Source organism: Pongo pygmaeus, chromosome 10 (genome assembly GCF_028885625.2).
Source record: "Pongo pygmaeus isolate AG05252 chromosome 10, NHGRI_mPonPyg2-v2.0_pri, whole genome shotgun sequence".
Classification (NCBI taxonomy): Eukaryota; Metazoa; Chordata; class Mammalia; order Primates; family Hominidae; genus Pongo; species Pongo pygmaeus.
Genome location: NC_072383.2, coordinates 47,191,315 through 47,215,965, shown reverse-complemented (window position 1 = coordinate 47,215,965; position 24,651 = coordinate 47,191,315). Strand labels below are relative to the sequence as shown.

The 24,651-nt window shown below is 49.0% G+C and overlaps 1 protein-coding gene across 2 annotated transcripts in view; it reads left to right on the top strand.

Moving 5' to 3' along the window:
• The first annotated feature begins 15,690 nt into the window (after positions 1–15,690).
• Positions 15,691–24,651, top strand: part of MCRS1 (microspherule protein 1) — a 9,858-nt gene continuing 897 nt past the window's right edge. The window contains exons 1-13 of one of the 2 annotated variants that reach the window (XM_054445532.2): positions 15,691–15,863; positions 17,073–17,192; positions 17,699–17,837; positions 18,249–18,387; positions 19,020–19,178; positions 19,325–19,434; positions 20,318–20,426; positions 20,707–20,845; positions 23,471–23,546; positions 23,873–23,901; positions 24,019–24,111; positions 24,305–24,387; positions 24,538–24,625. In XM_054445532.2, the coding sequence (XP_054301507.1) occupies positions 17,183–17,192; positions 17,699–17,837; positions 18,249–18,387; positions 19,020–19,178; positions 19,325–19,434; positions 20,318–20,426; positions 20,707–20,845; positions 23,471–23,546; positions 23,873–23,901; positions 24,019–24,111; positions 24,305–24,387; positions 24,538–24,625 (1,174 nt within the window). In that variant the 5' untranslated portion in view covers positions 15,691–15,863; positions 17,073–17,182. The remainder of the gene's footprint in view (positions 15,864–17,072; positions 17,193–17,698; positions 17,838–18,248; positions 18,388–19,019; positions 19,179–19,324; positions 19,435–20,317; positions 20,427–20,706; positions 20,846–23,470; positions 23,547–23,872; positions 23,902–24,018; positions 24,112–24,304; positions 24,388–24,537; positions 24,626–24,651) is intronic. The other variant, XM_054445533.2, reaches the window with a different exon arrangement.

Below are 24,651 nucleotides of genomic sequence, written 5' to 3'. Positions count from 1 at the left end.
CCTACACACCCTCCTCTTGACACACAGCTACCTGCCTGGTCCCCGCTCAGTCTCCCCCGCCCTGTCCTCCACTCACCAGCACCCTTGGCCTAGGGAACAGGCATACAAATAGGAAATTACCCCATCCTCAGAGAACCCATGTCCAGCGGTTCTCTTCCTCAGGAATGGCGCCCATCCTTGCTTCCAGCCTAAGGCTGAGAGACTCCAGAAAGCGAGGAGGATGTGGGGTGTGAACAGCTGTCTGTGGATGATGCCAGGAGAAGGATTTGTTTTCTGAGTCGCAGCTTAAGATATCGCGAGGATGCCTAGTGTGGGAGGAAGGGGAGTGGCATCATGATGCAGGACACATGCACGGCACAGCTGTGCCGGCCCTGGGCTGTTTCCAGCCTCTCAGGTCCCAGGCTCTTTCTTTTCTGGAGGCCTCACCCCAATGACACTTAACATCTTAAAATGCCCTCACACTAAATGTATCGCTCTAAATAATTAGAAAGCATTTTTATAAACTTGCTTCAGAAATTAACTGGCTATGAGTAAGTTATTTAATGTGTACTTAGCTGTGAGTGACATCTCAGCAATCAGCATGCACAGAGAAGAAATCGAACAAGTTTTATAAATGTAATGAGACTATTTTGAATATTAAATTTGACAGTGAATGAAACTGACAATATTATGTTTTATAAAGATTTCATACATATTCATACATTCTTTGTTTTTATATTTTGGCACCCATATTTTCAAAGGTTTCATATTTTCACAGGCTCTTGGCACTGTGCTTAAGGGGCCTGGTGGCTGAACTTGCTCGGTGATGGAGGACTTTGACCTTCTGCACGTCCTCTAGTGAGCTCTCTGGCAAACATGCAGAGTGTCTGACATTGTTCTCCTGCTTTGGTAACAATTTCATCTTCTTAAAGGCAAAGAAAGCCTGCACAGGCCAAGCTGTGAAGCCAAGAGGGTTGGAAGACAAATATATATGTGTGTGTATCTTTGTGCATATATGTGTGTGTGTATGTATACATGTTTGTGTATGTATGTATGTATTTATGTAGGTGTGGATGTATTTATGTATGTATGTGCACATGTGTATGTGTGTATGTATATATGTGTATATGTGTATGTGTGTGTATAAATGTTTGTGTGTATAAATGTATGTGTATGTGTGTATACATGTATGTGTATGCGTGTGTATATATGTGTAAATATGTGTGTGTGTGTGTGTCTGGTGTTTTTCTAGTGATGAGGTTCATTGATACTATACAGGAGCCTAATTTTTTTTCAGAGCAAAGTTGACATTTCTGGTCAATGTAATGCTTCTACCCCCAAAAAATTCAGGGAAGACAAGGCATGGGAAGGAGTATTTTTCTGAGCATTGCTTCAAGCCATATTCGGGGACTGGCCATAGCTCTGCTTGCATGGCCCACAGCCTCAGATGAGGAAGCAAAACAAATGTGGAAGGGGACATGGGAGAAGGGTCCACTCTAGCCTTGACTAACTGCAAAGAGGCATACAGTGGAAAGGAGAAAACCCCTTCAAAAACAACCCAGGCATAGAGCCAGGGAGGGGAAAGCTATGCATGGTCTGAAAAGTCAGAAAACAGATGAACATGACTCTATGATCAGAGGAGTCAACTTCTCAAGAAGAGAAGATGTGTATGGCTGGGATGCTGTTAACTATCACGTGAGGACTTTGAAGGCAGGAATTTGAAGGTAGCTACATCTGACATGTTACAGGATCTGCCTCTAACAGGTGGGCAACATGCAGGAACAGATGTGGAATTTGAGTAGAGAGTAGGAAATTGTACAAAAGAAATGGAAACTTGAAGATGTCAGAAATGAAAATCTTGCCGGGTGCAGTGGCTCACGCCTGTAATCCTAACACTTTGGGAGGCCGAGGTGGGCGGATCATGAGGTCAAGAGATCGAGACCATCCTGGCCAACACGGTGAAACCCCGTCTCTACTAAAAACACAAAAATTAGCTGGGCGTGGTGGCGCATGCCTGTAGTCCCAGCTACTTGGGGGGCTGAGGCAGGAAAATTGCTTGAACCCAGGAGGTGGAGGTTGCAGTAAGTTGAGATTGTGCCACTGCACTCCAGCCTGGTGACAGAGTGAGACTCTGTCTCAAAAAAAAAAAAAAAGAAAAGAAAATCTTAACATCAGAGATACAGAAATCCTTTGGCAGGTTTATCAGCCAACTAGACAAAAGCAAGGCAAAAAAATATGTGAATTTGAGGCAAGATCAATAGAAAATTAGCCAACTATAACACAGAGAGAAGAAACAAACCAGCAACCCCCAAACCAAACACCCAAGATGTGTGGGACAATATCAATGGTTTCACACACATATGATCAAAGTCCCAGAAGGAGAAGGGAGAAGAAATATTTAAAGAGCTACTTGAAGAGATAATCACTGAGAATTTCCAAAATTAAAGACAAGAAGCCACAGATCCAAGGAGCTCAGAGAACTGAAGCAGGATAAATACAAAGAAAAACATACCTCAGCATATCATAGTCAAACCTGAAACCAAAGATGAGAGAAGAACTTGAAAGCAGCCAAAAAGAAAAAGTTACCCAGTAGAGTAAGAAATAAAGCAGTCTTCTCAGGCAGTCTTGTGAGTTATGGGTCCACTAGATAACCCAGGAGCCTTCTAGAATATTCCTCCATTTGGGGGCAATTAGCTTAAGCAAGTATCTGTTACCTGCAAAAAACAATTGGCCGGGATATAACATCCCAGCCAATTAGCCAATTAGGAGGCTGAGTGGCCTCCCATGCTCCAGTTCTACATACCCTGGCCCTGGCTCTTGTGTCACACCCTGCCCCCGCTCTCTGCACACTCTGGGAGGCCCTGCGCTGGCTGGTGGCTTCATCACCCCTCAAACACTATTTATTGCCTCTGAGCTGGGAGGAAGCTGAGCAGGTGGAGGCTGGATACACTAGTCACTGACCTCAGTGACTCTTGAGGCAGGCCCTGGGGTCTGACTGCTGCCTCACATTCTTTCCCGGGAGCTGAGCAGCCTTGAACAACCAAAGCCTGAGTCCAGCTTGGTGCACCAGTCAGGGTGCTGCCACAGAGATGTTCACTGCCACTGGCAGCAGTGCTGTGAGCAGGCAGCTGCCAGTGATTCAGGCCGCCAGTAGTCAAGGAGATTCGGTTTCCTCTCTCATCACCCCCAGGCTGTCTGTTAGACACCCCGTATCCTCACTCTCTGGAAGAGAGGAGCCTTTCCTGCAGAAGCCACAAGGAGGCAGCAAAGTGCTCGTCTAAGGGCCTCAGCAGGCCTGGAGAGGGGCCGGGAATTCAGGAATTAGAAGGGAGGGAACTGCGGGAAGAGTGACAGGAGGGGAGCTGGTGGGGTTCCTGGGAAGGTGCAGGTGGAGCGTGGACAGCAAGTGCGGCAGAGGGAGAAGGCATTCCTGACCCATGCTGGGACACGGGGATCCTGCAGAGGACTCGTGGTGGAGTCTGCTCTCCCTTGGACTGGGGCCCCTTCCTCCTCCCTTGACCGCCTACCCCCAGCAGGTCCTCTGCTCTGTATGGCAGAGATCTGTCCCTGCAAATGACCCTTTGGGCAGCCATTTTTAGGAGCTCTGCCAGGAGGCCCTTCCCATGGACTTCCTCAAGCATGTAGCATGGCCCCATTGATTCATTTACTCATTCATTCATTCAACAAGTACCTATTGGGCACCTAACATGAGGCAATGTTCTAGGTGTTAGGGATACTGTAGTGAGTAAAACAGATTTTTAAAAAGTTTTTTCATGGCCAGGCACAGTGGCTCAAGCCTGTAATCCCAGCACTTTCGGAGGCCGAGGCGGGCACGTCACAAGGTCAGGAAATCGAGACCATCCTGGCTAACATGGTGAAACCCCATCTCCACTAAAAATACAAAAAATTAGCCAGGCGTGGTGGCGGGCACCTGTAGTCCCAGCTGTTCGGGAGGCTGAGGCAGGAGAATGGCATGAACCCGGGAGGCGGAGGTTGTGTGAGCCATGATCGTGCCACTGCACTCCAGCCTGGGCGACTGAGCGAGACTCCGTCTGAAAAAACAAACAAACAAAAAACTGCTTTCACAAAGCTTACATTCTTTGGGGGGAAAAGACAAGAAACAAAAATAAGTTAGTAAAATGCACAGTTATGTCAGAACGTAAAAGGTTCCATGGAGAAACACAAATTTCAAGAGGGATAAGGCAGCAGAGTGCAGGGGAGTGGGTGTTACCATTTAAAGTAGAGAGGGCATGGCAGGACGTTTCAGTAAAGACTTGAAGCAGGTGAGGAGGTGAGCTGCGGGACGGGCGTGCCAGGCAGGGAGAGCAGGCTGAGGTGAGAGCCTGCCTGGCACACTCAGGGAGCAGCAAGGTGCCCGGGATACCTGGTGTGGGTGAGTGGGAGGGTGAGAGGAGCCACGTTGCAGAGGCCACTGGGAGGCCGATCACACAAGGCCTTGTAGGCCACCGTAAGGACCTCTGTTCACCCGGAATGCAATGGGAGCCATTGCAGAATTCTAAGCAGAGAAGTGACATCATCTGCCCTTCAAGAGCATCATCTGGCTGCAACCATGAGCATAGACTGGGAGCAGGGCGCAGGGAGACCAGCTGGAAGCTGTTTCAATTCCCACCCCATTCAGAAAGCCTAGTCATGAAGGCCGGACGTGGTGGCTCACGCCTGTAATCCCAGCACTTTGGGAGGCCGCGGTGAGTGGATCACCTGAGGTTGAGTTTGAGACCAGCCTGGCAAACATGGTGAAACCCTGTCTCTACTAAAAAATACAAAACTTAGTCGGGCATGGTGGCGGGCACCTGTAATCCCAGCTTCTTGGGAGGCTGAGGCAGGAGAATCGCTTGAACTTGGGAAGCGGAGATTCAAGTGAGCCGAGATCATTGCACTCCAGCTGGAGAGACAAGAGTGAGACTCTGTCTCAAAAAAAAAAAAAAGCTTAGTCAATGAGCTCAGATGGCCCTTCCACCACGAAGCTTCCACTAATCCTCCCTAAGCCTCCCCTTCTCCTGGGGGCTCTCCTGCCTTTGTGCGTGGATCTCTTCCAGCATTGGTCCATCTTGCCTTTGTTCTGGGATTATCGGTGAGCCTGTCCTCAACCCCACTAGACCTGAAACTCTTTAAGACGGATGCCCAGTTGCTTTCACAGCTGTAGCTTCCCCTCTACCCCGACCCTCAGAGGGCCATGCACACAGTAGAAACCAAGTCAAGCTTTCCCTAAGGAGTAAGTGCTCCCACCCCTCCTTGGCTGCCTCTGAGGCTTCTTCCGGGCTGTGTTTCTGCCTGGAATGCCACAATCGTTGTATTAAATGCTTGGCCACCATGACAGCCCTAGTGCTTTCTGTGAGCTGCATGTCGCTGTCCCTCAGCACAGCCAGGTTTACAGGACACAGCTTGTCACCAGCCCATAAGGCAGCCTGTCAGCGCTGGCAGGAAGCACACACAAACCAGTGAGTTTGTACAACCAGTGGCCTCTCTGGAGGCTCCTGAAGGCAATTAAATGTGTAATTTTTCATTTATTGATTCCTTAAACATTTATTGAGCGCCTACTGTGGTGCCATGATCTGTATTAGGCAGCGGGGGCACGGAAGTGAGTAAAACTCATTTCCCAGGAGCCTACTGCAAACACAGGGTGCTGACTGGATGCAAAGCACTGGCACAGTTACAGAAATAAATTCAAGTATTGTCCTGAACTCCCAAGGACTCACAATCCACCCACCACTCCTTCAGCAATTGTACTGTGCCAAGTGCTGGAGTTAACGATGAAAACAGAGGGGTCATGGCAAGCCTCACAGGGTGATGCTTGAGTAGAGACTTGAAAAGGTGGGGAGGCAAGTCATGGAGGAATGGTGACATTGGGACAGACTCCCCTCACACTCCAGTGTGGAGAAACAGTAGTAACTGGTAGGGAGCTAGTGTGGGAATGCAAGACAAAGTGCAACAGAGAACGGGGAAGACATTCATGGCAGTGAAGGTTTGGGGAGGCCTTTGGGGCTAAGTGAGATCTCCATGAAATGTGGAAGGATGGGTGGAACTATCGCAGGGGGCAGGAGGCAGGAAATCCAAGGGAAAAGGACAGTGTAAGCACAGAGCATGTTCATGTGGCAGCAAGTGGCCAGCTTGGGTGTAGTTCCACACCACGTGTTGTAGGAGATAAGCCCAGCTGGGGCTGGATGTGGATGGGCTTGAAGGCCAACCAGAGGATGCTCCTCTGTAGGCAATGGAGAGCCACTGATGACAACGTGGAGAATTTAAAGAATGGAGACAGAGAGAGCAAGGAGAGGAGCAGGTGTGGAGTGTGCACAACAGTCATGTAAAGCACCAGTTACAACTGTAGTCACTCACTCATGCCTTTGCTTGTCCACAGACATAGTTATTATGCACAAAACCTCATGCCGATTGAAGATGGGATAAGACAGATGGGGAGAAAACAAAGAAAAATAAAACCCAGTTTATGTGGAGGATTTTAAATCAAGGGAGAGACAGACACCAGTAAAACCCGAGCACACTCTTCCTTGAGGTCGGTGATATGATGCTCTTCTTGGTTTCCCACCCACGTTCCCCACACTCCTCCAGCTCCTGCAGATTTTCATTCTCTTCTGCCTGTGTTCCCTAGGGGCTGCTCCAGTGCCTGGACTCTCCTCTCATGCCACAGGACATCCCAAGATGACTTCAGATTGCCCTATTGCCTCAAACATCAGCTGTACGATGAAGATTCCCAAATCCATCCCCAATTCCAATCTCTCCTCTGAGTCATAGAGCTGTATATGCAAACGCTCAACTGCACATCCCAACTGGCTGCCCATTGGCACCTCCAATTCAATCAACGCAAATGAAATTCATCACCTTTCCTTCTCATCCCCAACCCTGCAGCTCTACTTGTGCCTCTGGTCTCAATGCATATCTGCCAGCCTTATCCACTGCCAAACCTGAACTGGGCATCATAGGTGCCTGAGCTCCTGCACCCATTCATGCAATCTCTCACCAAGCCCTGTCATCGTCTACATCTTTTGTGTCTTCCCCTCAGTGACTACCCTAAATTGGGCCACCAACTAATCTCCCTGGCTTCTGTTTTACTCTTTCAATCTATGCTCCATACTAAGCCAGAGACATCTAAAATGCAGGTCTAATTCCACACTTCTGCTTAAAAATTCATTAATGGCTCTTCATTCTTCTTAGGATAAAGTTCAATCATGGCCTATAAAGATTTTTGTGACAGCTCTTCAGCCTGGCTGTATGATATTCCATTGTATGCATGTGCAATGATTTATTTAATCAGTCCTCTAGTGAGAGATGTGTGAGTTGGTTTTTGCTAAACTTGCTAATATGAACAATGCTCCAGCTGATAACTGTTTTCTTTTTTTTTTCTTTTTAAGAGAGGCGGTCTCACTTTGTCCCATGATGGAGTGCAGTGGCGTGATCATAGCTCACTGCTGCCTTGAACTCCTGGGCTCAAGAGATCCTCCCACCTCAGCCTCCCAAGTGGCTGGGACTACTGCACCCAGCTAATTTTTTAATTTTCATTTTTTTGTAGAGACAAGGTCTCGCCACTTTGCCCAGGCTGGTCTTGAACTCCTGGGCTTAAGCAGTCCTACCACCTTGGCCTCCCTAAGTGCTAGGATTACAGGTGTGAGCCACCACATCTGGCTGATAATTTTATATGTAACTTATTTTGCATATGTGAAAGTACATTGGATCAGAAATTCTATGCATTTGTAATTCTGACAAGTCTTAATGAATTACAGTTCTAACAGCAACACAAGAGTGCTTATTACCCTACAACTATGCCAAGGCTAAGTGTCCAACATCTAGGTTTTTTGCCAATCAGTGGGTGAAAAATTATACTAAAGGTAGTTTCAATTGTCTTGTGAGTGAGGTTGAGTATTTTTTCATGTTTAACAGCCATTTATCTTTCCATTAACCATCCCATTTTCTTATTGAACTTGCTATTTTTCATATTGATTTGTAGAGATTTTGTACATATTAAGCAAATTAGCCCCTCTGACTATGATACGGGTTGCAAATATTTTCCCTACTTTGCCATTCGTCTTTGTTTATGGTGTTTTTCGCTCTGTAGAAATTATAGATTTTTATGTTGACAGAATTTGTCTTTTTTTAAAGCTATGAGAAAATGTGTGCCATTCTGGAAAACACTTTCTCTACTGTAACATTATAAATTTGTGGTTTTACTCTTTTACATTTATTTATTTATTTGGAAATGGAGTCTCACTCTGTCATCTAGGCTGGAGTGCAGTTGCACAATCTCAGCTTACTGCAACCTCTGTCTCCCAAGTTCAAGCAATTCTCCTGCCTCAGCCTCCCAAGTAGCTGGGATTACAGGTGCCTGCCAACATGCCTGGCTAATTTTTTGTATGTTTAGTAGAGACGGGATTTCGCTATGTTGGCCAGGCTGGTCTCAAACTCCTGACCTCGAGTGATCTGCCTGCCTCGGCCTCCCAAAGTGCTAGGGTTACAGGCATGAGCCACCAAGCCTGGCCTCTAACATTTATTTAAACATAATTGTTCCATATGGATTTATTTTAGTGTAAGAACTGAAAAGAGACACATTATTTTTCTCCAGGTGACTACACAATTGTCTCAATGCTACTTAGTATATCATCCATCTTTTCCCTACTGACAGACAATGCCATCTTTATCATTTACTAAACTTTTTAATGCCTCAGGTCTATTTCTGGACTATTATGTTCTCTTTGTTTTTTTTTTGAAATGGAGTCTCAGTCTATCACCCAGGGTGGAGGGCAGTGGCGCGATCTCAGCTCACTGCAACCTCTGCCTCCCAGGTTCAAGTAATTCTCCTGCCTCAGCCTTCTGAGTAGCTGGGAATACAGGTGCACACCACCATGCCAGGCTAATTTTTGTATTTTTTCAGTAGGGACAGGGTTTCACCATGTTTTCCAGGCTAGTCTCAAACTCTTGGCCTCAGGTGATCTGCCCAACTAGGCCTCCCAAAGTGCTGGGATTACAGGCATGAACCACCACACCTGGCCTATTATGTTCTCCTGATCAAAATGTTTATGCGTGTGCTAGTGTCCTCTGGATTTACTTTTTAACTATTGTATTAATATGTGGTACAGTGCTTCTCCTCTCATTAACCTTACTTTTCAAAATGTTCTCATGGCTATTCTTTTTGTTTTGGTTGGTTGTTTTCATTCTGAGGATGCTACTGAAGCAACATGGTTATCCCTGATGCAAAAATCTCCATATGAATTTATATTCAGGTTGCGTACTCTGTTGGTATTTTTATTAGATCTGTGTTAAATTTATGGATTAATTTATGGAGAGCTGACATCTTTATAATAGTGAGTCTTTCTACCCAAAAATAGAATATGCCTTCCTATTTATTCAAACTTCCTTTGGTGGCATTTTAGTTTTGAGTACTGATACGGTTTGGCTCTGTGTCCCCACCCAAATCTCATCTTGAATGGTAATCCCCATAACCCCCACATGTCCAGGAAGGGACCTGGTGGGAGGTGATTGGATCACGGGGGCAGTTTCCCCCATGCTGTTCTCGTAATAGTGACTTTTCACGAGATCTGGTGGCTATGTAAGTGTTCCTCTTTCACACTCATTCTCTCTCTCGTCACCTTGTGAAGAAGTTGCCTGCTTTACCTCGCCTTCTGCCATGAATGTAAGTTTCCTGAGGCCTCCCCAGCCAAGTGGAACTGTGAGTCAATTAAACCTCTTTCCTTTGTAAATTACCAGTCTCTGGTATTATCTTTATAGCAGTGTGAGAACAGACTAATGCAGGTACCTAGATCTAGCACATTTATTGTGCTTGGTTTACTGTGTTGTTGCTGTTGTAAACAATACAATCTATTCTCTCATATTCTCAAACAGGCGGTTTTAAAAAAATACTCATTTCTACCCATTTTCCTAAAATATCTTATTTGTATTAGTTTTTCAGTTGATATCCTTGGATTTTTCATGTAGGCTATCATATCATAAATATTTTAACTCTTCTAGTTTTTATATCTCATTCTCTTCTTTAATTACGTAGGCCAGTACTTCCAAAGGAAAATTAAATAAAAAGAGTCATGGGACCATCCTTGTAACATACCTAATTAATCAGAATAATCCAGATTTCTTCAGTGAGCATGATGCTGGCCTTTGCAGTAAAATGTGTTTATCATGTCTTAGAGGCTGGAGGTTTCATACAGTTTTGTCTGTGATTCTCTAACCTAGGGGGTCAATATCTCAGAGGGTTTCAATCTGTGCATGAGAATCTTCCTTTGCTGATAGTTTCTTTTCCCTTACAGAAACAAACAAACAACAAAAAAACACAGTATACAGATCTCAAGTAGAGTGTACGCTGACTTAAATTGCATTGTGAATCCCAAGGTAACTTAGTATTGGTCAATAGCTTTATTTGATTTGATTCCCTAGGAAGATAAAATACTTGAGCCAACAGCAGCAAGATCCTGTGTCCTCTGACTGGGTCCCAGGAGGTAGCTGCCCTAGCTAAGAGAGCAACTAGTCCTGCTCTAGTGGACAAGAGTGGGGAGGGGCTGTGCTATCAAAGTCTGGGTCCTAGAGTCAGACCACCTGGCAGGAGGCACTCAGACCTAAGCCCTAAGAGCAGTTAACAACAGCTAACATTTTTTGAACACTTGCTATATACCACGTGTGTGTTTCAGTAGTCATTTACTCCTCACAACCATCCTAATGAAGTGGGGACTATTATTTCCCCACAGATGATGAAACTGGGGCACAGTAATGTAACTTGCTCAAAGTCATAAGTTGATAGGTGATAGAGGCAGTTTCAAACCACGTACTTTGGCTCCAGAGCCTATGTTCTTTTTGATTGTTTAGTTCTACGTACTCACAGAGCCTATATTTTTGGAGGAGTTTTTTGTTTGTTTGTTTGTTTGTTTGTTTGTTTTGAGACAGGGTCTCACTCTGTCGCCCAAGCTGGAGTGCAATGGTGTGATCATGGCTCACTGCAGCCTTGACCTCTACAGGCTCAAGCAGTCCTCCTACCTCAGCCTCCTGAATAGCTGGAGCCACAGGTGTGTGTCACCACACCTGGCTAATTTTTGTATTTTTAGTAGAGAAGGGGTTTTGCCATGTTGCCCAGGCTGGTCTTGAACTCCTAAGGTCAAGTGATCTGCAGGCCTCGGCCTCCCACTGTGCTGGGATTACAGGCGTGAGCTCCCAGGCCTGGCCAGCGCCTATGTTCTTAACCACTGTGTTCTAATCCCCCAGAAGATGGAGCCTGGGGACCTGAGCAAAGATCCAGGAGGAACCATGAATGTGGCCTCCATTGTAAACCACATCAACCCCAGGGAAAGAGTGCCTGACTATGAAAGACTACTCTAGAGCAGGGGTCCCCAACATGTACTGGGCCGTGGCCTGTTAGGAACTGGGCTGCACAGCAAGAGGTTAGCAGCAGGCGGGTGAGCATTACCACCTGAGCTCTGCGCTCCGCCTCCTGTCAGATCAGCGGTGGCATTAGATTCTCATAGGAGGGAGAACTCTATTGTGAACTGCACATGCGAGTGATCTAGGTTGCACGATCCTTATGAGAATCTAATGCCTGATGATCTGAGGTGGAACAGTTTCATCCTGAAACCATGTTCCCCAACCCCGTCTGTGGAAAAATTGTATTCCACAAAACCAGTCCCTGGTGCCAAAATGCTTGGGGATCACTGTTCTAGAGCCAGGAAGAGTTAACTGGAAGCTGGATAATGGGTGCCATTGCTAGCTTTTCTTTTTATCCACATTCTTCTTTTGGTTTATTTTCTTGCCCTTCTTCCTCTGCCTTGCCCTAAATGTTGGCATGTCCCATGCAATGGTCTTGAGCCCTCCTCATTCTCTTATCCACACTCTCTCCCTAAGCATCCACATCCAGATCTTCCTGATGATGACTCCCCAGTGGATATCTCCAGTCCAGGCTTCTTCCCTGACCCAACTAATGTGCCCACCTCTCTATTCTACAGCACCACTGAGATGCCTTACAGGCACCTCAAACTTAACATGTCTAAAACAGAACTTTTTTTTTCTGCCCCTGTACAAACCTGCTCCTCCCACAGACTTCTCTGCAGTCAATTTACATAAGATACTTATTCAATAAATATTTATTAAGCACCTACTATAGCAGTGAACAAAGTAGACAAAAACCCTGCCTTCCTAAAGCTTACATTCTACTACTGGAAAACCTACAGTAAACAGAAAAAAATAAGTAAATTAGAAGATAATAAGGGCTAAGGAGAAAGCCAAGAAGAGGTACAGTGAGCAGGGGATGAGGACTGAAATTTTTGAAAGAGCAAGTGAGAAGAGCAGGAGGTGAAGTCAGAGAAGCAACAGGGGGTGGGCCTTGAGCTTTTATCCTGAGGAAGATGGAGGACTTTGAACAGAAGCAGGATGTGAGTAGATTGCCAATGTAATAGGAATACCCCAGCTGCTGTGAATAAACTAAAGAAGGGCAGTAAGGATGAAAGCTGGGAGACCAGTTAGGGAACTCTTGCTATAGTCCAGGTAACAGATAATGGATAATGGGGAGTTGGACCAGCAGACCGTGGAAAACTGGTAAGATAGGGTCACATTCTGGATATATTCTGAAGCAGGGGGTTCTACCATTCACCCAGGTTCTCAGGCCAAAAATCTCAGTCTCGTCCTTGATTCTTCCTTTTCCCTCATATCCCATATCCAATCCATCAGCAACTCCTTGGGGTTCTATTTCCAAAATGTGCCACAGTCACAGTTCCTGTCCATCTTCACCACCCCCACATGCCAGCTAAACCACCTGGCTTTACCTCTCACCTAGATCACTGCAATACCCTTTAATCTGATCTCTCTGCTTCCTCTTTTGCCCCCTGCAATCTAGTCTTCACAAGCAGCAGAGGGATCATTTTCAAACTTAGATCATATTACAGGATGCCCTTGCCTGTGATCCTTTAAGAGCTTTGCAATGAACCAAGAATAAAGGCCAAAATCCATACTGAGAACTACACGGGCTGGCATGGGCTGCCCACTGATGACTTCTCTGTTCTCAACTCTTTCCCTCTTTTTATTGATCGTCCTGCTCCAGCCACACCGGGGTCCTTCCTATTCCTCAAACTCACCAAACTCCTTCCTGCTTTGGAGCCAGAGCTATCCCCTCTGATGGTGTCAGTGTACCCCACCTTATTGCATGACTGGTTGCCTATCGACATCAAATCTCAGCTCAGTCATCACCTCTTCATAGAAGACCATCCTGAGAACTTTCATCTAGTATAGATACTGTACTATATATACTAAGTATAGCTAGTATAGTCCACCACGCTGTGTAAACAGAAAACACAATCTTGAGCAGGAAGCCCTTTAGAAATCCCCGCATCCATACCACAAGGGTGCCTAGGTTTCTTTTTATCCAATAGTAGGGACGATTGAGGACCAGAGGGGAAGTTTGAGTTTCCAGGCACCAAATAGGAGATGATGGTGACCACCACCTTTCCCTCGTGTCACCTTGGGGGAAGGAATTACCTCAGGCAGCTGGAAGCCAAGAGTTTTCCCTTCTCCTCTCTCACTCAGGAAGTTGTGGCTCAGGGCAGTGGCTTACGCCTGTAATCCAGCACTTTGGGAGGCTGAGGCGGGTGGATCATTTGAGGCCACGAGTTCGAGACGAGCCTGGCCAACATGGCGAAACCCCGTCTCTACTAAAAATACAAAAATAAGCCAGGCGTGGTGGCAGGCACCTGTAATTTCAGCTACTTGTGAGGCTGAGGCAGGAAAATCACTCGAACCCGGGAGGTGGAGGTTGCAGTGAGCCGAGATTGTGCCGCTGTACTCCAGCCTGGGTGACAGAGCGAGACTCTGCCTCAAAATCAATCAATCAATAAAAAGAAGTTGTGTAGAACCTATTTTTTTTTCATTATAAAATACGGCCGGGTGCAGTGGCTCGCGCCTGTAATCTCAGCACTTTGGGAGGCTGAGGTGGGTGAATCATTTGAGGTCAGGAGTTTGAGACCATCCTGGCCAACATAGTGAAACCCCACCTCTACTAAAAACACAAAAATTATCCAGGCATGGTGGCGCACACCTGCAATCCCAGCTACTCGGGAGGCTGAGGCACGAGAATCGCATGAATCCGGGAGGTGTAGGTTGCAGGAGCCGAGATCGCACCACTGCACTCCAGCCTGGGTGACAGAGGAAGGCTCTGTCTCAAAAAAAAAAACAACAAAATTTAAAAACCATGTATTAAAAAATTGGAAAATAATTAGAGAGAAAAATTACTACTACTACCACTTGGACATGTGTTAACATTCCGGTGCATTTCCTTCAACTGTCTTTTCCTTTGTATGTTTTTAATAGTTATCATGAATTCATATATATTTAATAACATTAATATTATTAATGTTCTGTGTAATTACCTTTTATAAAAATTATTTCAGGCTGGGTGCTGTGGCTCACGCCTGTAATCCCAGCACTTTGGGAGGCCGAGGTAGCCTGATCATGAGGTCAGGAGTTCAAGACCAGCCTGGCCAACATGGTGAAAACCTGTCTCTACCAAAAAAAAAAAAAAAACTTAGCTGGGCATGGTGGCGCGTGCCTGTAATCCTAGCTACTCGGGAGGCTGAGGCAGGAGAATTGCCTGAACCGAGACCCGGGGGCCGGAGGTTGCAGTGAGCCGAGATTGTGCCACTGCACTCCAGCCTGGGCTATGGAGCGACACTCTGTCTCAAGAAAAAAAAAATATTTCATTGGTTTTCTGATATTTTCACAAGTTTACATAATATATTTAATCAAGTGCCTGTTAAAAAATAAAACTCAAAATCTTTCATGGGAGTTAAAATAAGCACATACTCATTAAGCAAGTCCACAGAACAGTAAATGAGGTGGGTACTCTTGAAGCAGAGGGCCATCGTATACTGTCAGGGCCAAAAGGGCCAGTCTCTCATTTGACACTTGAATTCCCTGGCAATGTCCATGTTATGTGTGCTTGACACCTCTGATGGACAGCTTTGGAACTGAATCTTTCTTATTCTGAGCTGAAGTATGTCTCTCTATAGCTGCTACACTTTAGCACCTCGCAAAGGAAGCATAAAACAGAATTCCTCTTTTAGAAAACAGTCTTTCTAGTTTTCCGGAACATCTCTCACAGCCCCAAATTCCCAATTTTTCCGACAGGCTCATTCTCCCATCCCAAGATTCCTTCCAAGGCACTCTCCTCTGAAGGTGCTTCCATTGGTTTTCTCTCTTACCTCCCGGCGACCACAAGTGGCCCCAGCCGTCCAGGTGGGGTTCGGCTGACGGGACCAAGTGGACACTACTCCTTCTCGCAGGGTCTCTTCCTTCTCAGTAAAGCGGCCCACGATCCTCCATCCGCTCCTCAGAGAGCCTCTCTGCCCTTTCTGTCCGCCACATCTCCCTAGCTACATTATCTCTCCGACTAGTGCCTAGCAGGCGGGCCTGACAGAAGTTTCTCTAAAGGTTCTGGAGGAGTCAAACAATGCATAACGTCCTGTGCAACCCTCAGACTCCTATACCTCGTGGGAATTTGGAAGTCGAAATCCAGTCCGCGGTCCCGCCCCTCCCTGCGTCGCCTCAATTAGCTCCGCTCGGTCTCGCCCTAAGTCTCGCCTTTCCCTTTAACCAACCCCTCAAGCCGGGTTACCTCTCCGGTGCCTATAATCCCTAACGTTTCCCTATATGCTGTCCCAACTAGGAAAGCCTTTACTTTCCGCTATTAGTAAAATATTTACACTTTCCGTACCATGGCCACGCCCCCTTCACACACGTTGCCAAGACGAACCGGAAGAGATTGCCAGCCCCTGGTTCGTTAACCGGAAGTAGACGTACCTCACGGAAGCCGGCTTTGGCCCTGCGGCTGCTACCGTCGCCGCGGAGAAATTGTTGGATCTGGCAGTCTAGGAATGGTGAGACCTCGCGGTTCGCCTCTGAGGGTTCTCAGAGGAGTTGGGGGTGAAATGGAGTTTTGCAGAGTGCCGCCGGGGACGACCCCCCCAAGTTTGGGGCCCCGCCCCGGTGGCGCCCCGAAAAGCTGCGCATGCGTGGGCCGGACCGGGTTAGAGTCTGGCTCGAGGTGTTACGCATGCGCAAAGGCATGGAGCCCGTGGGGTGAGAATGGGCTTGTGAGTTTACCCCCACCTCCCCAGCCACCAGCCTGTGGGTCTCAAACCAAGGCTACTTGGTGCTCTGCTTTGAGTTGCAGAGGTGACTTCATCAATGCTCCTACCCCGAGTTCTTGAGACAGACCTGGACCGATCCCCCACATTGGGTGTGCACTCTTGGGAGAACGAGGGGCGGAGGGTCAGGGAAGGAAGGGGCACAGACCCTACCTCTGTTTGCTGGCAAGCTCGGGCCCCTTCGCCCTCTCCTCAGATGTCAGGATTCTCAGTCGTAGCCTATGGAGCGGAGAGCGACAGGCTCACCTGGGGACAGGGCTAGAACACTGAGCTAAGAGCCACCCTGGTTAGAAGAAGTGGGGACTCACGAGAGGAGCGCCCCGAGAAAGTCCAGTACCTGGGTTCTCTAGGGGTTGTTGGGGCACAGGGTGGTTGATAATCACGCAGTTCCCAAACAGTGGTTTTTGGTTTCCACGAGATGGTATCTCATGGAAATACCACTTACTAAATCTTCAGTAAAAACCCCAAATAAAACAAACAAACAAACAAAAACAACGAGATGGACTGGCTGGAGTTTTGTCTCCCTTTCTTTTTTCCTGCTTTGGCCTAGGAGGGGAAGGCTGGTGCTGCTGAGCTGAGTGGACAGCTGAAGTAAAGAAAAATGTGGGCCAAAGAATCCCTTGTCTCTTGCTAGTTTATAGTCAAGGCGCTTAACCTAGGAGATATCAGTAGAATTAGAGGGTCTATGAACCCTCTAAAATAGTATATGTTTGCACACTTTTTTGGAGTCCATAGCTGTTACCATACTCTGAAAGGTGCCAGTGACCTTCACAAGACTGATGTCTAAGGCTATTATTGGCAGAGTGAGGCCTTATGCCTCTTTCCTCTCCTTGTGTCTTCCCTAGCTTATGGGACCCTGGGGCACCTGAGCCAGTATAAGGAAGTGAGGCTGGCCAGTTGGAAATCTGAGCCTCAGGGAGCCCCATTTCTCCTTTGCAGAATCTCCTCTCAGCCTTTAAGCTCACCTGGTCAGAATCCTTGGATGAGCCTGTGGGACCGTTCCTCCTAGCCCTGTGGTTTGGAACCAGTGGCTTTGGGACTGTAAGAGGATGGACAAAGGTAGTATGAGGCTGGGACAGCTCCCCAAATGCTCGGGCACCAAGCATCTGCTGATTCCACTCTGTGCCTGGCACGTGTGTCTTTCGGTCCTGGCTAGGCCTTGCCACCTCCCCCTGGGCCAGCACCACCCATGTATCTGTCGCCAGAGCCACAATTGACTGACTTGCTGTTGAGCTGCTGCTCTTTAGCATGGCTGCATTTTGATGGCAGAGGGAGCAGTTATGCCCAGAGCCCAGCGTGTCGGCATCACCAGTCTGACCTGAGCACCATGTGCTGCACGACATGACACGTGGCACCGGGGGAACTGCCCAGCGTGGAAGGTCTGGGCCAGGTCTGAGCCCAGATGGGATCTGGATGGCCAAGGAACTCTACCTTAAAACCTCAAGTGTCAAGGAGGCAGGGGAGGGGCCGAGAGGGCTGGCAGAGGAAGGGGGCTGGGGAGGGGTCCCATTTGCAGAGGCTCTAGGATCTTAGGAGGCCCGAATCTACCATTTCTCTCTTGCTAGATTCTCAGGGGCTGCTAGATTCATCCCTGATGGCATCAGGCACTGCCAGCCGCTCAGAGGATGAGGAGTCACTGGCAGGGCAGAAGCGAGCCTCCTCTCAGGCCTTGGGCACCATCCCTAAACGGAGAAGCTCCTCCAGGTAGTAAGGGTTCGGAGGGCCAGGAACTGGGAAAGGGTAGAAGGTCTGTGGCGGTAAGTGCCACATGCCTCCCCCTCTTTTGGGAATGGCTGCCTGAGCCCCTCTGGGGCCTTAGTATTGGCAGAGCCTTGTGCTTTTCCTGTGCCTGCTAAATCCTTCCCTGTGGGACTGAGGGCAGGGGAGGGAGATCTTAGGTCTCTGACGTGAAGTCTTTGTGGTGTGATCCCCTGTCATCTCAGAGGGCTGGAGTGTAGCAGTTCCATGGCCACTGAACCAGGCTGTGGTGTAAAGTGAAAGCGGGCTGGAGCAGTTAGCACCATATTGGGCACCTGCTCTCTTTTGGGGGCTGGGGGTGTGTGAATGGGTACCAGGGTGGGGTAAGGAGTGTTCACTGGGCAGGACCCTTTACAGGTTCATCAAGAGGAAGAAGTTCGATGATGAGCTGGTGGAGAGCAGCCTGGCAAAGTCTTCTACCCGGGCGAAGGGGGCCAGTGGGGTGGAACCAGGGCGCTGTTCAGGGAGTGAACCCTCCTCCAGTGAGAAGAAGAAGGTGAGGAATTGGGAGACTTAGGGGATGGCAGGTAGTGCCAGATTTCATGTTTCCTCAGAACCTTTGCCAGCTGCCAAGAGCCCTGCAGAGCGGGCTGGTGAGAGGACCAAGCTGCCCCAGCCCTCATCTCAGATGCCTCCCTCCTGGGAACCTACCTCTCCCTACTCCCCATTTCTTGCTGCAGCCCCCACCCCCAACCCTGCCATTGCATCCTGTATCACATTCCGTGTGGGAGGCATGGAGCATGCATCTATTCTGGGAGCAGACAGCCTGTTCCCAGCATTGCAGAGTGTAAAAATAACCCCCAGGTGGCATTGCTCTGGCCCTAGACACTGCACCAGCAAGAGTGATTTCCTGGTATCCTCCCCACCCAACTTTCACTCTGGGGTCAGGGGTACCACCAGCAAAGAGAAGACCCCGTATGGTCAAGGACTATATAGAAGTAACTTGGTGGGATGGGGTGGGTATTAGAAAGCTGAGCTCCTTTCCTGTGCTTCCTGTTGTGGGCTGGAGTTGGTGCTGGGGCTGTGGCTGGGGCTGCCGCTGCCACAGAGTATGTGAAACTCTAGTCATGAAGCGCCAGCTGACTGGATGCTGGCTTTGAGCTCAGTTTGTTCCTGTCCTCTGCCCAGGTATCCAAAGCCCCCAGCACTCCTGTGCCACCCAGCCCAGCCCCAGCCCCTGGACTCACCAAGCGTGTGAAGAAGAGTAAACAGCCACTTCAGGTGACCAAGGATCTAGGCCGCTGGAAGCCTGCAGATGACCTCCTGCTCATAAATGCTGTGTTGCAGGTAGTGCCCCCACCATAGGCTCAGTGTGCCCCTTTCCCCCAGCCTCCAGTTCGCACCTCAAAATTAGCCCAACAGGGCCCTGTGGGTGGCAAAGAAGGGTTCTTTCCAGCTCCAAGGCTGGAGCAAATCTTTCTGGGGCCTTGCAGACCAACGACCTGACCTCCGTCCACCTGGGCGTGAAGTTCAGCTGCCGCTTCACCCTTCGGGAGGTCCAGGAGCGCTGGTACGCCCTGCTCTACGATCCTGTCATCTCCAAGTGAGTGGGAGCTGGTTCCAGCAGTGGGGAGGTACTGGGACACCAGAATTTGGGTCCTGGAGCAGAGGGAATTGTACCAGGGCCCCAGGAGGGGTCTGGGAGGCAGGACTCCTGGAGGCTCCTTGGGGGTGATACTGAGGCCTGAGAAGCTTCAAAGAGAAGTTTCTTCCTGCCTCCAGGCAAGGGAGTCTGAAGGCAGAGGGAATAGCATGAGAGAGAAGACTAAAATGAGCGCCCGGAGTGCACTGTGTGTGTTGTGGCTTTGGGCGGGTCACCTCCAGCCTTTCCACATTGACCTCCTACAGTTTCATCCTCCTAACAAGGGGGAGTCGAATAGAAGAACACCAAGCCCCCTTCTAGCTCCAGTAGCCACAGGCTTCCAAATAAATTCATGTACACATGCAACACACACTTCCTCCTCCTCTGTCACTTAATGACTTCGAGCTTGGTTGGATGCTTAACATCCATCCTCTCCACAGACCCTGGCACCACTTAAGTTGTAGCTGCAGTTCTGATATACCAGGAAATGGGCTGGGCTCAGCCTGGAAAGGGGAAGTGGTAAGCAGTGGCTAGGGGGTGGCAGCTTCGGCCAAGTAAGGAGGAAGGACTTGGAGGGAGCAGCAGCTGGTCCAAGGCTCTGCCTCAGGAAGGACTGGGTCTGAAGGGGACATAGGGGCCTCCGTTTTTTCTGAGTTGGCTGTTCATTCACTTGACAAACCTGTGGAGCCACAGGTTATCTGCTAAGCCTTAGGCGCTTCCTAATGAGGGCCTGGCCTCCAGGTTCTGGATCTCAAAAGCCTGTAGGTTTGGGGGAAATAGTAGGAACCCCAGATTGCTTGACACCTTTCCTTCAGCCCTCCCCTGTGTCTCTTTCTGTGTCCAGGTTGGCCTGTCAGGCCATGAGGCAGCTGCACCCAGAGGCTATTGCAGCCATCCAGAGCAAGGCCCTGTTTAGCAAGGCTGAGGAGCAGCTGCTGAGCAAAGTGGGATCGGTAAGTCTGAGGGCTGGGAAGGTGGAGGATCAGGGCTCAGGGAGAGCTGGACCACCTAGAAAACCACTGATGTGGAGAGCTGTCCACCCACTGTCTGGATGTGTGCACATTGGCAGGGGCCTTTGTGTCAGGGGCCTCAGGAAGAGCCAAGCCTGACTACCCGGGTGACTAGCTTGCTTCTTCCAGCTCCTGGGGGGTGCTGAGGTGGGAGGTAGAGATGGTAAGGCAGAGGCATGTGTGAAAAAGCCCAGATGCCTAGAGAATGTTTCTTGCCCTCCAGACCAGCCAGCCCACCTTGGAGACCTTCCAGGACCTGCTGCACAGACACCCCGATGCCTTCTACCTGGCCCGTACCGCGAAGGCCCTGCAGGCCCACTGGCAGCTCATGAAGCAGTATTACCTGCTGGAGGACCAGACAGGTAACGCCCCAGGAGCTGGCAGAATGGGGGTGTGTGCACGTGCATGTGTGTGTGTGTCTGAAGTACTCGACACAGCTGCCTTCAAGTGCCCTGTAACAGATTCCTCAGTGATCCCCAGTGTCTTGTTCACCTCACATTGCAACAAAAACTACTTTCCAGAGAGAGAAAGTGGCTGGAATGGTCTTCAGCATCATGGTAAGAGTAGCCAACATTGCCTGGAATCTTTGGCAAAAGGTCCGAATGGCGGAGTTATCTACCATTTCTTGTCTTTTGTTTTTTCATAGCATATTTTATTCTCACATAAATAACACATTAATTGTTATGGATAACATTCAAACACGAGCAAAATAAGAAAGTCCACTTTCCTGCCCACCCTTCACTTTGTTTTCCACCCTAGAGGTAATAACCACTTTTTCTGAGCTTTTCTGCTCTTTGCCTCTCTCCGTTCTTCCTTCTGTCTTCCTTGTTCCTCTTCTCTTCCCACTAGGCCGTTAGTGCTGTCAAGCTGCCCTCAGGCCATTCATAAATCCCCACTGGGACTTCACACCCAGTCCATCTGTCTCTCCCTTTCCCCAAGGGCCACACTGCTCCCTACTTCCTCTTGCCTCAACAGCACAGCACTCACTCTCCCAGTGATGGGGTAAGAAAACAGTGTGATTAAACTGGAGGAACTCCACAATGAGATCTGTAATTCGGGTTCTGATTTCCATAGTACAAGCACATTCTCACTTTCTAAAAGTATTGCCCATTGCCCTCTGCATAGTTTTTCACACAGTTCAAACATGAAGCTTCATTGGTACCCATCACCTTACTACCAGGGTCCCGCAGCTTCTGCTTAGGAAAAAGTATTCCTGCAGGAGCATTTTAGGAAATCTCATCAGAGGGAGGCCCCATCTTCCATTCCTCAGGACCTCTGATTTTAGTGGCCCAGGGGCAGCCCTCTTTATTCCTGCAGCTTCCAAAATTCTGCCTCTTCCTCAGACTCAGATATCACAGAATTCCCACAGAGAGAACAGATACTGACTGGATAACTTTTATTTTTACTGCTAAAGCTAGTTCCTTTGTCATATTTTGAAAGTAATGCTGGGCGTGGTGGCTCACGCCTGTAATCCCAGCACTTTGGGAGGCCAAGGTGGGCGGACGAGGTCAGGAGTTCAAGACCAGCCTGACCAACATGGTACAACCCCGTCTCTACTAAAAATACAAAAAGTAGCCAGGCCTTGTGGCACATGCCTGTAATCCCAGCTACTCAGGAAGCTGAGGCAGGAGAATTGCTGAACCCAGGAGGCGGAGGTTGCAGTGAGCCAAGATCGCGCTACTGCACTCCAGCTTGGATGACAGAGCAAGACTCCATCTCAAAAAAAGAAAAAAGAAAAGAAAGTTAGTTTGTGTAAATTTGTTTGTTAACTAAAAGCCTTATCACAAAAGTTTTATTTATTCCTTCAAGAGTTTTTGTATTTCTTCAAAAGGGATTTGATTTCTCCTTTGCCGTTGAGAGGTAGGAGACCCTAGGAACAGGCAGCACACATTGCTTAGCTGTCAAGTCAGCAGAAGATGAGATTCATGGAACTTCAGGCAGCTCTGGTGGGGAGGGACTTGATGGAGTGACTGCCCCGGTTCCCCCCATATGGTCTCACCTCAGTGGGAGGAAGAGGAGCATCTGTGGCCCCTCCACACTCCCCCTCACTTCCTCAGTTGACAATTGCATGGCCACTAGCTGCTACAGAGCACACCCTACAGTCTTGGGAACAGCTGGCCTAAAAGCAGAGGTTTTCAGATTTGGGGGACCTTAATCCCTTTAATTTTTTTTTTAAGAGACAGGGTCTTTCCGTGTTGCTGTCAGCTCAAGAGATCCTCTTGCCTCAGGCTCCGAGTAGCTATGTCTGTGGGCACACACCACTGTTCCCGACTTCCTTTCACATTCTGGCCAGAAAAAAAAACAAAGACTTTCATGAAACAGTATTTATCCTGAGCATATCTGATGGGCTCTGATGCTCATTTTCCTATTCCATTTCATTTTTTGAAAAAATGAAACTGATTTCATGACCCATTAGCAGGTCATGACCCCAGATCAAGAGACATTGGCTTAAGGTGGGGCGGCGCCCACCAGCACATACTTTCTCAGTGGAACTTGGCTGGCAGGTGCCTCCCAGCCCCTCACAGCGTGGCAGGAAATGCTGGAGAGGATATGATGTGATGGAAGGAGAGGTTGAGATTTCGAATCGAGAGAGCAGGATCTAAATCCTGCCTCCATCCCAAACTAGGGTCACATAGTTTAACTCGCCTCCTGTGTCTGTGTCCTCATCTGTGAAATAGAGCTGATGGTAGCACCTCCCCTGCTTAGTTCAAGGCTGTGTAATCGAAGTCCTTTGCACACCGAGAAGCCCATACAAAAGGTCAATTTTAATTTCCTTCCCTTTCTAGAACCACCTCTACCCTCAGCTAAGCCTAAAGCTGCTTTGTGCCAAATTAGAGCCCAGCCTAATCTGGTATGGGCACCCTTGCTGGTGCTGGGCTCTCTACCCGGCGCAGTCTGCAGCTGGTCCACTTGGCTTAGTGGTCCGCTCAGCATCGTGGGGTTCAGCAGGACCCTTGGTGCTCACGCTTCCTCTGTCCTTTGTTCAGTGCAGCCGCTGCCCAAAGGGGACCAAGTGCTGAACTTCTCTGATGCAGAGGACCTGATTGATGACAGTAAGCTCAAGTGAGTGGCTGGAGACACAGGAAGGGGTGGAGAGAGCCGAGTCACTCCTGTCAGGTAGAGCGCCTCAGGCTGCCCAGCCTTAGCCCTTGGGCTCCCGTTGGTGCTTGGCCCCCCTGGCTGAGCCCCCTCCTCTCCCACTAGGGCCTTCTTAGGCTCCTCTGCTTTACCCTTATCCCCAGCCCAACCCCAGAGAAGGAGGCTGGGCCAAGGCCTGATGTACCGCCTTGCAGGCCACTTGGCTAAAGGGGCTCAGGGATGCCCTAATGAGCCAAGTAACAGGCGAGCTGAAAGTGGACCTAAATCTTCCTTCTCTTCTTGACCCTCAGGGACATGCGAGATGAGGTCCTGGAACATGGTAAGTATGGCCTCATGGGGCGGTGAGGGGATGGAAGCTCCTGCCAGAATCAAGAGGACGAGTACAAGGTGCTGGTGGCCTCAGAGCATCCCTCCTTACCACCCCACCTCACCCCAGAGCTGATGGTGGCTGACCGGCGCCAGAAGCGAGAGATTCGGCAGCTGGAACAGGAACTGCATAAGTGGCAGGTGCTAGTGGACAGTATCACAGGTGAGGAGGCCTGGGCACCAGAAGGCTCACTCTTCAGCATCCTTCACCCCAGCCTGTCCCCCTGTTGCTGCCTGGCTGGGGAGACCCTCGTTTCCCAGGCCCCGACTTCCTTCCCTTATAAACCTTGCCCTGGTTCCCTGCCTTGCATTCTGACCCTCAGGGGTAGGCCCTTCCAAACTCCCTCTTCCCCTAGGCATGAGCTCTCCGGACTTCGACAACCAGACACTGGCAGTGCTGCGGGGCCGCATGGTGCGGTACCTGATGCGCTCGCGTGAGGTGAGGCAGGCCCATCCCCCCCTTCCTAGGCTGCTTCCTCTGTCAGTGCCTTTCTCTGTGTAGTCCTTGGTTTCCCATCTTTCTCTGGCCTGCATAGACCTACTCCCCCAATTCTTCAGGTCCCAGCCCTCACCTGCCCCATTTCCCCAGATCACCCTGGGCAGAGCAACCAAGGATAACCAGATTGATGTGGACCTGTCTCTGGAGGGTCCGGCCTGGAAGATATCCCGGAAACAAGGTATCCCCCACCCCCTGCCCCAGCAG